This window comes from Hypanus sabinus, chromosome 2, assembly GCF_030144855.1.
Source record: "Hypanus sabinus isolate sHypSab1 chromosome 2, sHypSab1.hap1, whole genome shotgun sequence".
Taxonomy (NCBI): domain Eukaryota; kingdom Metazoa; phylum Chordata; class Chondrichthyes; order Myliobatiformes; family Dasyatidae; genus Hypanus; species Hypanus sabinus.
Genome location: NC_082707.1, coordinates 28339405 through 28353404, shown reverse-complemented (window position 1 = coordinate 28353404; position 14000 = coordinate 28339405). Strand labels below are relative to the sequence as shown.

General features: G+C 41.2%; 1 protein-coding gene across 4 annotated transcripts in view; it reads left to right on the top strand.

Annotated features, from left to right (window-relative positions):
• Positions 1 to 14000, top strand: part of trpc1 (transient receptor potential cation channel, subfamily C, member 1) — a 78932-nt gene that overhangs the window by 56090 nt on the left and 8842 nt on the right. For all 4 annotated transcript variants that reach the window (XM_059993570.1, XM_059993561.1, XM_059993578.1 and 1 more), the window contains 2 exons: positions 6437 to 6615; positions 7539 to 7740. In XM_059993570.1, the coding sequence (XP_059849553.1) occupies positions 6437 to 6615; positions 7539 to 7740 (381 nt within the window). The remainder of the gene's footprint in view (positions 1 to 6436; positions 6616 to 7538; positions 7741 to 14000) is intronic.

The following is a 14000-nucleotide window of genomic DNA, read 5'->3' as shown; positions in this document are numbered from 1 at the left end:
GCGGTAAAACAGGTTCGACCTTATTTAATCTTCGTACAAGGAGTTCGTAACCTGCAATCCAAGATAGCTCCTGCATTCTGAAAGCAGAAAGAGTTGGATGCAGAGTTTCACCAAGGAAAGGTCAGTGCCTTTAAGCTGTTTTATTTCCTTTGTCGTAAATCCTTTGGGCAAGGCATACTTTGGCTGGGATCAGCAGTAACGTCACGGAAAAGAATTTATTACTTCAAGGAAAGTCTCTCCTAACTGACTGTAAATCATTTTGAACTGTTCGAGCTGCTGTATAGCAGTCAACTTACGGTTAAGTTAGTTGATTGTTTATTTTTGGGGGTTTTTTTTAGCAGAGTTTAATAAATGTTTTATTTGTTATAAAAAAAACCTGTCTCAATTATTGTTGCTGGATCATAACACTCCTCCCTGGTGGCAGTAATGAAAAAAGGGCATGTCCCAGATGGTGAAGGTCCTTAATAATGGATCCACCCTCTCGAGTCAGTGCCTTTAGAAGATGTCTTCGTTGGTGTGGAGGGTTGTGCCTGCAATGGAGCTGGCTGAGTATACAACCCTCTGTAGCCTCTCTTGATCCTGTGCATTGAAGCCTCCATACCTGGCTGTGGTGCAGCCAGTCAGAATGCTCTCCAGTGTACATCTGTAGAAATTTGTCAGTCTTTGGTGACATGCTAAATCTCCTCAAACTCTTAAGGAAATATTGCCACATGCATGCTTCTTAATAATTGTATCAATATAGATCCAGGCTCGGTGTAATCTGAGATTTTGACGCCCAGGAAGTTGAAGTTGCTCACTCTTTCAGTTGAACACCCTCAATGAGGATTGTTCTGTGTTCTTCCGACTTCCCCTTCATGAAATTCACAATCAATTTATTGATCTTGCTGACACTGAGTGCCAAGTTGATAGTGTGACACCAAATTCCAACTGATCTATAGGCATCCGTTAGTCCTGTGAGAACATGGATTTGCACCTTGGAAGGTTTCCAAGGAAGGGTGCTGGCCTGGGCAGGGTTGTATGGGAGACTGGCAGTTGCCCATACTGCAAGCCTTCCCCTCTCCAATATTGTCCAAGGGAAGGGCACTAGGACCCAAGTGGCTTGGCACCCTTGTCGTCGCAGAGCAACGTGTTGTTAAGTGCCTTACTCAAGGACACAACACGCTGCCTCAGCTGAGGCTCGAACCTGTGACTTTCAGATCACTAGATCAATGCCTTATCCACTAGGCCACACACCAACTGATCTATCTAACTCCTATACATCTCCTTGTTGCCATCTGAGGTACTGTCAATAAAAGTGGTGTCATCAGTGATGCCATTTGAGCTTTGTCTAACAACACAGTCTTGATTGTAGAGAGTAGAACAGTGGGTAGGCACGTATCCTTGAAGTGCACCTGTGTTAGTTGTCAGTGAGGAGGAGATATTATTACCATTCCATGCTAACTGTGGTCCCCGGTGAGGAAATCAGGGATTCAGTTGTGGGGGAAGTACAGGGGGCCAAGTTTTTGAAGTGTGTTGATGTTGTTGAATACTGAGCTGTAATCAATAAACAGCAGCTTGGCATAGGTATCAAATAGTTGTGGAGAAAATTGATATTTGAACTGCCCTAACTTACTCTTTTCTCCATTTTAATTTATAGTATTAACACTGTTGTCTTCAGTGACTCCAGTGTTTATTATTTTCAGTTTGCTTGAAGGAAGAGAAAGAAGAAGCACTCTGGCAATCTTGTAGAGGTTCCAATAATGTTATGGTGCAGTTATAATTCACAAAGATTAAAATCACTAGCAATAATGTCCATAATAAGACTGAAACACCAAACCACACACTAGATGCTGATTTTAGAGTTCTAAAAATAAATAGGCACCAGATAAGTACTGGTTGTGTTCCAGTTGGCTTAGGTGCTTGTAAAAAAAAAATTCAAACACCCACGCATTTTACGATTTAAGGCGATGTTTTTCAGTCAAAATATCACATCTGAGATGTTTTAATTACATAGCAATTATTATAAAACAACTTGCCGCCACCATCCACCCACACCTCCCCTCCTCCTGAACACTGCTAAGAGTACAAATAACCGAAGTTTAAAAAAAAAGTTGGCTTGCACACTCATGCTTTACCATTGATTCATTTTAAAAAGTCAATTTGGATTGGGTAAAACTAAACCAGATCTTTGGAAGTAGTAGAATGAACGGTGGGATTTTGACATTGACTATCAAAATAGTAAATATAAACCATAGAAATCTAGAGCACATTACAGACCCTTTGGCCCATAATGTTGTGCCAACCGTGTAACCGACTTTATAAACTGCCTAGAATTTCCCTATTGCATAGCCCTCTGTTTTTCTAACCTCCATGTACCTATCCAAGAGTCACTTAAAAGTCCCCTTTGTATTCGTCTTTACCAATGTCATTGGTAGTGCATTCCACCCACCTGTTTGACATCTGTCTTGCTGATAATTTAAAATTATTCTTAATACAAATTGTCTTGACATAAATATTCAAAATTATTGTGTTAGATTTCTGTACCCGGTTCTTAATTCATGGTTATTAATTTCACCTAGTTATAACCAACAGATTAAGCCAATCAGCAATTTAACAACATCTTGCATATACATTGACTTCTCAGAAACGTGTACATCATATGGTATCAGTGATGCAATGAGAAAAGCAATCGATATGTTTTTGGATAGTGTTATTTGGGAGAGGAGTGTTTTCCAGAATACATGGAGAAATCTCTGCACTACTTCAGACAATGTCTTTAGAATCTTTGATGTTAGCTTGAGCAGGTTTATGGGGTCTCTGAATGTTTATTCCATTCATGCATTGCTATCTGGTTGTTCCAGTTGTACTGTACAAATTTCTCTCTGTTTTCATCTGCAAGGATTTCCTAATCTCAGCAGACGTGTTAACAGAGAGGCTCAGGAAGTAAGGAGGTATTTTCTGACAGCCTTCCCCTCCCCTTTTTCCATTTCTATGTCACCATCTCTGGAGACAAACTACCAACTAACATCTTGTGGTGAACTATGTGCCTGTCGGGACACGCCCCCTGCTGACTGCTCCTGTGGCTCCTCCCACAGGCCCCTGTATATAGGAGATCTGAGGCCTGACGCTCGGCCTCAGTCTCCAGGACATAGTATGATGGACACTCACTCCTGGTTCCTTCTTCCAGTCAATAAAAGCCGATATCTCGCCTTACATCTCAGTGTGAGTTATTGATGGTGCATCACATCTTTTATAAACCTTCCAATTTCCATGGTTCTCTTGACTATACCTCTTCCCACCCTGTCACCTGTAAAAATGCTATTCCCTTTTCTCAGTTCCTTTGTCTCTGTTGCATCTTTTTCCAGGATGAGACACATTTCCAGGATGTCATAGATGTTGTCCTCCTTCAAAAACAGGGGTTTCCTTTCCTCCGCCATTGATTCTCTCCTCACCCACATCTCCTCCATTTCCTGAACATTTGCTCTCACTCCACCTTCCAGCTGCCTTAACAGTGATGGAGTTCCTATTGTCCTTATCTGCCACTGCATGAGTCCCTGCATTCAACACATCATCCTCTGCCAACTTCTGCCATCTCCAAAGGGATCCAACCACCAATATATCTTTATCTCCGCTGGCCCCCCCACTTTCTTCAGGGATTGCTCCCTCTATGATTCCCTTGTCCATTCATCCCTCCCCACTGATCTGCCTCCCGGCACGTATCTCTGCAAGTGGCCAAAGTGCTACACCTGCTCATCCACCTCCTCTCCCACTTCCATTCACAGCTCCAAACAGTCCTTCCAGTTAAGTCAAGACTTCAACTGCTGGGGTTATGTATTGTGTCCAGTTCTCCCGATGTGGTCTCCTCTACATTGGTGAGACCCTCGGGCTGGAGGAGTAACACTTCTATTCTGTCTGGGTAGCCTCCAACCTGATGGCATGAATATCAATTCCTCTTTCCAGTTTAAAAGAAATTCCCTCCCCTCTTCTATTCCCTGCTTTGGCTTATCTCTTCTCACCCGCCTATCAGCTCCCTTCTGAACCCTCCTCCTTCCCTTTCTCCTATAGTCGACTTCCCTCTCCGATCAGATTCCTTCATCTTTCTGATCCACCTGGCTTTTATTTCTCTCTTTCTAGCTATCACCCTTCCCCTTTCCCACCTCTTTATTATTTCCAGTCCTGAAACAGGTTCTCGCTCTGAAATGTTGATTTTTGTGTGTGTGCTGCAAGGGAGATTCTAGTTTACTGTCATGAGTTCTTTAATGATATTGGTAACTCTCTGAGAGTAACTGATTGTTCATCTTGCTGTTCAGGAAATCAAGGATAATGCACGATTACGTCAGAAGGTAGCATTTTGACACTTGGCTACTTTACTTCCCGGGCACTGCTCTTTCATTTTCATGGGCTGATAGCTTTTAAACAGCCTGCAAAGGTGAATGAGAAAGTTTCTCTTCTCCACTGTCAGTAGGATAATTTGGAAACCTGTGTATGCGATGGAATACTTCCTGTGAGCAGAATAGTGGGAAGCCACATCTGTCATTGCTTCCAGAGCATCTCATCCCAACACAACAAATGCCACCATGCTAACCAATATAAAGCAGATATTATATCAATGACAGCCCTTGGTTTGGCCAAAGTGTTGCATTTTCTGAATCTGTGAGTATGGCGTTAAACAAAAGGGATAAAAATATATCTTAAGTAGTTTTTTCTCAGTGTTGTTCTGAGATGCTGGTTGGGATTGCAAAAAAAATACGGTTGTATGCTTTCAAAAACAAAGTCTAGTTTTAAAAATCCTTGAATGAGTCAGACCACTTCAAGGGAACACTCGACACCCAGGGTTAAATTATGGATGCATCATTAAGAATAATTTCATTTGAGAAGTAGACTTTTGCTGCCATTTAATTAGGAGAATGACTTGATGGAAGATCTTTTTGAGGAAATGTATTGGATTCTGCTGCATAAGCAATACAATATAAATATCTAAACTTCATATAAATGAAATCTAATTAAATGATTTTAAATGTCTTTGCTACAGAAAATAAGATCTTTGATATGGATATCCTCTATATTTCCTTAAATTAACGCTATTATTTTTAAAAAGCAAAATTGATTTATAGGTTTTCATTAGCTATTGCCATTTTGAAACAGAATCCAAACATTATGCAAATACAGTTGAAAATATAGAATTAATCTTGGAGTTTCACAACAATGATGCCTTTCACATCCTCCAACTAATGTATGGAAAATGTGGTTGGCATCTGGCTTGAAAACACAGATGGTTTGTTACATTTCCTGGTAATTACTTAACACAGTCACGAAGAAAATGAAGCAAAACTATTGCAAATAGGGCCACTGGCCGATCAAAGCCAAAGTATTACTGTCCTCTACTTATTTTGCGCAGTTCATGTTGGTTTTCTAAAATTGACAAGACCTTTTTGAGTAATGTGCAAGCTTATATTCATTCGCTCCTGGCGATTCACAAGCTGAGCCAGCAGGATTCAGTTCTAAAGGACAGAGCTGCGTCAACGTGGACAGCGTGTCAACATCGTAGATGCAAATAGTGAAAACAAAATCTAAGTAAATAATAAAACCAGATGGTTTTTCAAAGGTCTAGTTATAACGTGTGATCAGTTCTTTCCTCTCAAATATGACGGAAACGTAAAAAGGCATCATTGCAAAACAGTTTAATTTATCATCTGTTTTTCCTTCTTCTCTAGAGGCCTATCAGTTCTGAGAAATAGAAAGCCTTTCTTCCAACTTTCAAATTGTGTTCGTGGCTTTTATGTATTTTCTTCACCAGGATTCCTGAAGAAACAATGGAACCGTCCATTTTTTTGAATGGGCAGCTTCGTTTGATCAATGATTAAGCGAATCTATGTAGTCCTGTAGCTTAGTGGAAGAGGTCCATAAAGCATCCAATTTCTACGTAGGACACATGCATGCTATAGGTTCCAGCTCACATACCTGTGTTGATGAAGGCCTTGTGTGCTTCAGAGCTGATATGTGAACATACGGACTATACATCTTAAATTATAAGAAAGCAGGAGGAGTGACCACTCAGTTGAAATTGCTCCAATTTACCTACTTTGATAACCCTTTGGATTAACGACTGGAGTATTTCTACTTCTCTGGCGTCCTTCGTCAGAATTGAGCACTTGTGCTATGGCAAGGTTCGGAGTAAAGCTGTGCTTTGCTAAATGTGCCTTTGCTAGTTTTGGAAGACAAGATCTAACCACATGTGCAAGTCTTGTTTTATTTTCTTGTCCCGTCTTTTAATTGGTATGAACTTGCAGAGTTCATCCTTTAGCCTGAGTCGACTATGAACTAAACCAAGACCCAAATTGCATTTCTTCAGCCTTTTTATAGCACTCACTGTTTAATAACCATTATTTTCTGAATATGACTAATTTCATTGAAGATCCAAAGTGCTTAATAATCTGTTACTGATATTTGTGATCAGATTTCCATGGGGCAAATGCTGCAAGATTTTGGGAAGTTCCTCGGATTGTTTCTGCTTGTGCTGATCTCCTTCACCATTGGATTGACTCAGTTACATGATAAGGAGCTTTCAACAGTGAAAGAAGTCAAGGGGTGCACCGGAATCTACTGTGAGCAGCAGAGCAGTAGCACATTCGACTCGTGAGTTGTTTGCAATTTTGTGACTATAATTTTGAATGATTTTTCAGAAGGTGGGATCACCCTGTTGTTCCATTTCCATTTTGTAAAGCAGAATTGCTAGATCTGAGCAGTCTTTCACTCATTACAATTAGTGGCAAATGTTTGTTTTCTGATTGTTTTGCCCTTTTACCAAGCTATACTTGACAATTTGCTTGTTGTACTCAAGTTGTACCCCAATTATGCATGTTTTATATTTAATCCTTTATGGATTACCAAAGAAAGATTTCAGGATCCTGCATTTCCCACGGTTGCTACATTACGGATTCTCATGTTTTGTCAGCATGCTAGTCTTTACTGAGGAATGAGTGAACAAAGTAAATCTAAGAGGAAGGGGGAAATCAGTAATAAATTCTAAATGCCTGAATCAAAGGCATCAGATTGAGTTGGAATCTCCATGTAGTTAAAACCTCAAGCATGACTGTAGACATTATTGTGCTTTAATTATATTGAACATGGGTGTTCACATTGTGGTTGAGCTGCAGTGTCATAGAAAGATGCACAGTCATTTTAACCCAGGATGCCAGTGTTACTTTGAAGATCCTCCAGAAACCAATTCCTTCCACAAAGAGAATGGAGGAAATTTCAAGAAAAGTCATTGATGTGTGCTTTAAATGACTGGTTTAAAGTTGTACTTACAGAGATTCACACCAAGGAGTGTGGACCATGAAAGATGCTATGCCTTTCAAGTGTCTTGCCTCTCACAATCACTAAAGTACACTTCAAATGACAGTGCTATCTAATCGGCCAACATTAATCCTGTTACATGTACTTGAAATCCAGGATAATAGTGTATTATAGCTATGTGGTTTCTATTTTTTTTCTTAAATCTCCTTTTCCTAAAGTTGGCAGTGAAGATTTGATTCTTTCTTCTTTTCTTCCTTCAGCTTTATTGGGACCTGCTATATCCTGTTCTGGTATATTTTCTCCTTGGCACACGTGGCACTGTTTGTAACAAGGTTCAGCTACACCGATGACTTGCGGTCTGTTGTTGGGGTGCTCATCATTGGCACGTATAATGTGGTCGTTGTCATTGTTCTAACTAAACTCCTAGTAGCCATGCTGCACAAAAGCTTCCAGATGATAGCAGTAAGTGGAATAATTGTTGAGAATTTCAACATCTCTCTGGTTTTATTCTGTGTCAGAGTTATGGAACATTTACATAACAGCCTAACAACATAGTATGTCTGTTGCAATAATTATGCAACATATGAGTCCTCTCCCATCTTACTATAGTTTACAGTGCCATCACGTTTCCTTGTTCTGTTCCATGCTGCTTTTTACCACCATCACTCTATAGGTCAGTTTTCTACATCACATACCTAGTGAAATCTATTGTGCAGAAGCAGTGCAGTGCAATGAATAAAAATTACTATAAGTCACAAAGCTAAATTAATGCCGATAGTTTAGGTAGTATTCGTAGACTGTTCAGAAATCCAATGGCTGAGAGGAAGAAGCTGTTCCTAAAACATTAAGTATAAGTCTTCAAGCTCCTGTACCACCTTCTCAATGGTGGTAACAAAAAGAAGGCATGTCCTGGATGGTGAGGGTCCTTAATGATGACTACCACCTTTTTGAGGTACTACCTCTGGAAGATGTCCTCGGTGGTGGGGAAGGTTGTGCCTATGATGAAGCTGGCTGCGTCTATTTCCCTTTGCTAGTGTTTTACGTCACAATCCAGTCATCAAAACCTTATTATTTTGAATTTAAGGTTGGATTTAATAGTTACGATTATTCTAGTCATGCAATTCTGTCTTCCGCTGGGTTGGAGTGAATGTGTCTGGAACAAAGCAACCCATTGAGTATATATCAGAGCAAACACGAGGAAATCTGCAGATGCTGGAAATTCAAACAACAACACACACAAAATGCTGGTGGAACACAGCGGGCCAGGCAGCATCTATAAGGACAAGCACTGTCGATGTTTCGGGCCGAGACCCTTCGTCAGGACTAACTGAAAGGAAAGATAGTAAGAGATTTGAAAGTAGTGGGGGGAGGGGGAAATGCAAAATGATAGGAGTAGACTGGAAGGGGTGGGATTTAGCTAAGAACTGGAAAGGTGACTGGCGAAAGTGATACAGAGCTGGAGAAGGGAAAGGATCATGGGACAGGAGGCCTCAGGGGAAAGAAAGGGGTGGGGGGACCAGTGGGAGACGGAGAACAGACAGGGTGATGGGCAGAGAGAGAGTAAAAACAAACAACTAAATATTGTCAGGGATGGGGTAAGAACAGGAGGAGGGGCATTAACGGAAGTTAGAGAAGTCAATGTTCATGCCATCAGGTTGGGGGCTACCCAGCCAGTATATAAGGTGTTGTTCCTCCAACCTGAGTGTAGCTTCATCTTGACAGTAGAGGAGCCAATGAAAGACATATCGGAATGGGAATGGGACGTGGAATTAAAATGTGTGGCCACTGGGAGATCCTGCTTTCTTTGGTGGACCGAGCGTAGGAGTTCAGCGAAACGGTCTCCCAGTCTGCGTCGGGTCTCACCAATATATAAAAGGCCACACCAGGAGCACCGGACGCAGTATACCACAGTGTCGCCTCACCTGGAAGGACTGTCTGGGGCCCTGAATGGTGGTGAGGGAGGAAGTGTAAGGGCAGGTGTAGCACTTGTTCCACTTACAAAGATAAGTGCCAGGAGGGAGATCGGTGGGAAGGGATGGAGGGGAACGAGTGGAGAAAGGAGTCGAGTAGGGAGCGATCCCTGTGGAAAGCAGAAACGTGGGGGGAGGGAAAGATGTGCTTGGTAGTGGGATCCTGTTGGAGAACGTTGACTTCATTAACTTTGCCTCCAGCTTGCACCCTGCCCTCAAATTTACCTGGTCCATTTCTGACACCTCCCTCCCCTTTCTTGATCTTTCTGTCTCCATCTCTGGAGACGGCTTATCTACTGATATCTACTATAAGCCTACAGACTCTCACAGCTACCTGGACTATTCCTCTTCCCACCCTGTCTCTTGCAAAAATGCTAACCCCTTCTCACAATTCCTCCGTCTCCGCCGCATCTGCTCTCAGGATGAGGCTTTTCATTCCAGGATGAAGGAGATGTCTTCCTTTTTTAAACAAAGGGGCTTTCCTTCTTCCACCATCAACTTTGCTCTCAAACGCATCTGTCCCATTTCCCACACATCTGCCCTCACCCCATCTGCCCACCACCCCACTCAGGATAGGGCTCCCGTTGTCCTCACCTACCACCCCACCAGCCTCCAGGTCCAACATATAATTCTCTGTAACTTCTGCCACCTCCAACGGGATCCCACTACCAAGCACATCTTTCCCTCCCCACACCTTCTGCTTTCTGCAGGGATTGCTCCCTACACGACTCCCTTGTCCACTCGTCCCCCCCCCCCCCATCCCTTCCCACCAATCTCCCTCCTGGCACTTATCCTTGTAAGTGGAACAAGTGCTACACCTGCCCTTACACTATCTCCCTCACCACCATTCAGGGCCCCAGACAGTCCTTCCAGGTGAGGCGACACTTCACCTGTGAGTCAGCTGCTGTGGTATACTGCATCCGGTACAGCCTTTTATATATTGGTGAGACCCGACGCAGACTGGGAGACCGTTTCGCTGAACACTTACGCTCTGTCCGCCAGAGAAAGCAGGATATCCCAGTGGCCACACATTTTAATTCCACGTCCCATTCCCATTCTGATATGTCTATCCATGGCCTCCTCTACTGTCAAGATGAAGCCACACTCGGGTTGGAGGAACAACACCTTATATACTGGCTGGGTAGCCTCCAACCTGATGGCATGAACATTGACTTCTCTAACTTCTGTAAATGCCCCTCCTCCCTTCTTACCCCATCCCTTACATATTTAGTTGTTTGTTTTTTCTCTCTCTCTGCCCATCACCCTGTCTGTTCTCCGTCTCCCACTGGTCCCCCCACCCCTTTCTTTCCCCTGAGGCCTCCTGTCCCATGATCCTTTCCCTTCTCCAGCTGGGTATCACTTTCACCGATCACCTTTCCAGCTCTTAGCTTCATCCCACCCCCTCCGGTCTCCTCCTATCATTTCACACTTCCCCCTCCCCCCACTACTTTCAAATCTCTTAGTATCTTTCCTTTCAGTTAGTCCTGATGAAGGGTCTTGGCCCGAAACATTGACAGTGCTTCTCCTTATAGATGCTGCCTGGCCCGCTGTGTTCCACCAGCATTTTGTGTGTGTTTTTGGTCTCTATGTGCATTTGGTCTCTATGATTAAAGCAGACTGATCCCCTCTTATGCTAATAATAGAACGTGGAATGGTATGGCGTTGTACAGACTTACAGGCTGTTGATGACGATGAATTTTGTGAGTTATTATAACAGAAAAAGTAGGGACCAGGCCCTTTTGAGATTCTGCTGCCTCCTAGGAGAGCAACCTTGTTTGTCCCATACCCCTGCTCGATATCAAAAGATGCAATAAGACAGTAACTTATGAACAATCAGGGAGATATTTCTCTTGTGTTACTCTTGGACTACCTCTCAAGCACTCAGGACCAGTCCAAGTCAATACAATGGATGTTAGTTACAAAGCCAAACCTTGAAATATATTATTAGGACATCCACACCTGTAAGATGTATACACTGTCAGAATGGAAGGTTCACTTGATAGCAAAATGAATGTCTGCTTCTTAATCATTAGAATGATTATGAAAGAATGTAAGTCAAATTTATTTTCAGTTTTCCAGGAGATGAATTTGCCTCTGATAAAATATGTATGTAAAAGTAAAGGAATCCATTTATAAAGCCTATTGCCTCTCATAGGATTGCTTATCTTCACAGGTCTTATTTTCCCAGTTCATTGATCCCATGAGAGAAATTTTTTTGAGAGAAAATTTTGTGTAATTTATTCTGGCAATCAAACAAAACCCTCCAGGGTCTCATCTAAATAATATATTCTACATTATAGAACTGTTGTGTTGACTATTATACAATTATGACCTGTTGCATTCCACAGGTTTCATTCAAATCTTTGAAATCAGTTTATTATTGTCACCTGTACCAAGGCATGTCTTCTAAACTGTTCATATAGATCATAATGCAGTCCTTTGAACTAGTACAAGGTAAATCAATAACAAAATGTAGAATAAAGTGAAACAGCTACAGAGAAATTGCAGTATAGGTAGACAATAAGGCCATAATGATCATAACAAGGCAGACCGAGGTCAAAAATCTATTTTATTGTACTAGGAAGCCGTCCAATAGTCTTATAATGATGGAAGCTGTTCTTGAGCCTGGTGGTATGTGCTTTCAGGCTTTTGCATATTCTGCCCTATAGGAAGGCGAATGTCTGAGGTGGGTGGGATCTTTGTTTATACTGGCTGCTTTACTAGGGCAGCAGGAAGCAAAGACAGAGCTCATGGAGGGAAACTGGTTTCTGTGATGTGCTGAGCTGTGTCCACAATTTTCAAGCAGTTTCTTGTAGTCATGGACAGAGTGGTTGTCATACCAAGCCATAATATGTCCTTACAGGATATTTTCTATGGCGTTATCGATTAACATTGGTAAAGGCTGATGGGGACAGGCTGTGACCAGTGGAGTACCACAAGGTTCAGTGCTGGGACCGCAGCTCTTTACAATATACATTAATGATTTAGATGAAGGGATTAAAAGTAACATTAGCAAATTTGCTGATGACACAAAGCTGGGTGGCAGTGTGAAATGTCAGGAAGATATTATGAGAATGCAGGGTGACTTGGACAGGTTGGGTGAGTGGGCAAATGTATGGCAGATGCAGTTTAATGTGGATAAATGTGAGGTTATCCACTTTGGTGGCAAGAACAGGAAGGCAGATTACTATCTAAATGGAGTCAAGTTAGGAAAAGGGGAAGTACAACGAGATCTAGGTGTTCTTGTACATCAGTCAATGAAAGCAAGCATGCAGGTACAGCAGACAGTGAAGAAAGCTAATGGCATGCTGGCCTTTATAACAAGAAGAATTGAGTATAGGAGTAAAGAGGTCCTTCTGCAGCTGTACAGGGCCCTGGTGAGACCCCACCTGGAGTATTGTGTGCAGTTTTGGTCTCCAAATTTGAGGAAGGACATTCTTGCTATTGAGGGAGTGCAGCGTAGGTTCACAAGGTTAATTCCCGGAATGGCGGGATTGTCATATGTTGAAAGATTGGAGTGACTGGGCTTGTATACTCTGGAATTTAGAAGGATGAGAGGGGATCTGATTGAGACATGTAAGATTATTAAGGGATTGGACACGCTGGAGGCAGGAAGCATGATCCCGCTGATGGGTGAGTCCAGAACTAGAGGCCACAGTTTAAGAATAAGGGGTAGGCCATTTAGAACAGAGATGTGGAAAAACTTTTTCACCCAGAGAGTGGTGGATATGTGGAATGCTCTGCCCCAGAAGGCAGTGGAGGCCAAATCTCTGGATGCATTCAAGAGAGAGTTAGATAAAGCTCTTATAGATAGCGGGGTCAAGGGATATGGGGAGAGGGCAGGAACGGGGTACTGATTGTGTATGATCAGCCATGATCACAGTGAATGGCGGTGCTGGCTAGAAGGGCCGAATGGCCTACTCCTGCACCTATTGTCTATTCTTTCTTTTTCCAATCTTTTTATTATTATTATTAATATCAACATAATAAGATTAATACATAGATAATGGGATTACAAACATACAAATTTAAACTGAACATGAAAGGATACATAAGCAATAGTTACAATATATAAATGAGTCTTCCCAAATCATGACTGATACAAGTAACATATAAACAAAGCAAAACTAGGTATATCATAATATATATATATAAAAAAAACAAAAAAAGAGAAAAAGAAAAAAAAATATGCTAGAAAAACTAATCTTTCTTTTCTTTCTAAATCTTTTTATTAATATTAGTAATATGGACAGAATACAGATGATATATTGATAAAGAAATTACCAACATACACATTCCATTACATATGAAAAAAAACATACATAATAGTTACAATATAAATGAGTTTACCAAGACATAAGCCATAAGATATATGTATAGACATAGTAAATCTAAATATTTCATAATGTATAATATAAAAAAAACAGAAAAAAGAAAGAAAAAAAAAAAAAAAATTTATATAATACAAAACTAACTAATCTAATCTAATAACTATAACTAATAAGTAATATAAAAGAAAGAAAAACAAACAAAAGAGAAGGAGAAAAAAAAGTGGGCTGTTTATAATATCTCACAAAAATAAGTATTCATCAATGCCGTCACTTCCGGTCCTCTCAAAATACATAAGCTAAAAGCTAGGAAATCAAATGTACTTGGCACAGGGTCATATTACATCATATGAAAATGTTGAATAAATGGTCTCCATAACTTTTCAAATTTAATAGAAGTCTCAAAAGTACCACTTCTAATTTT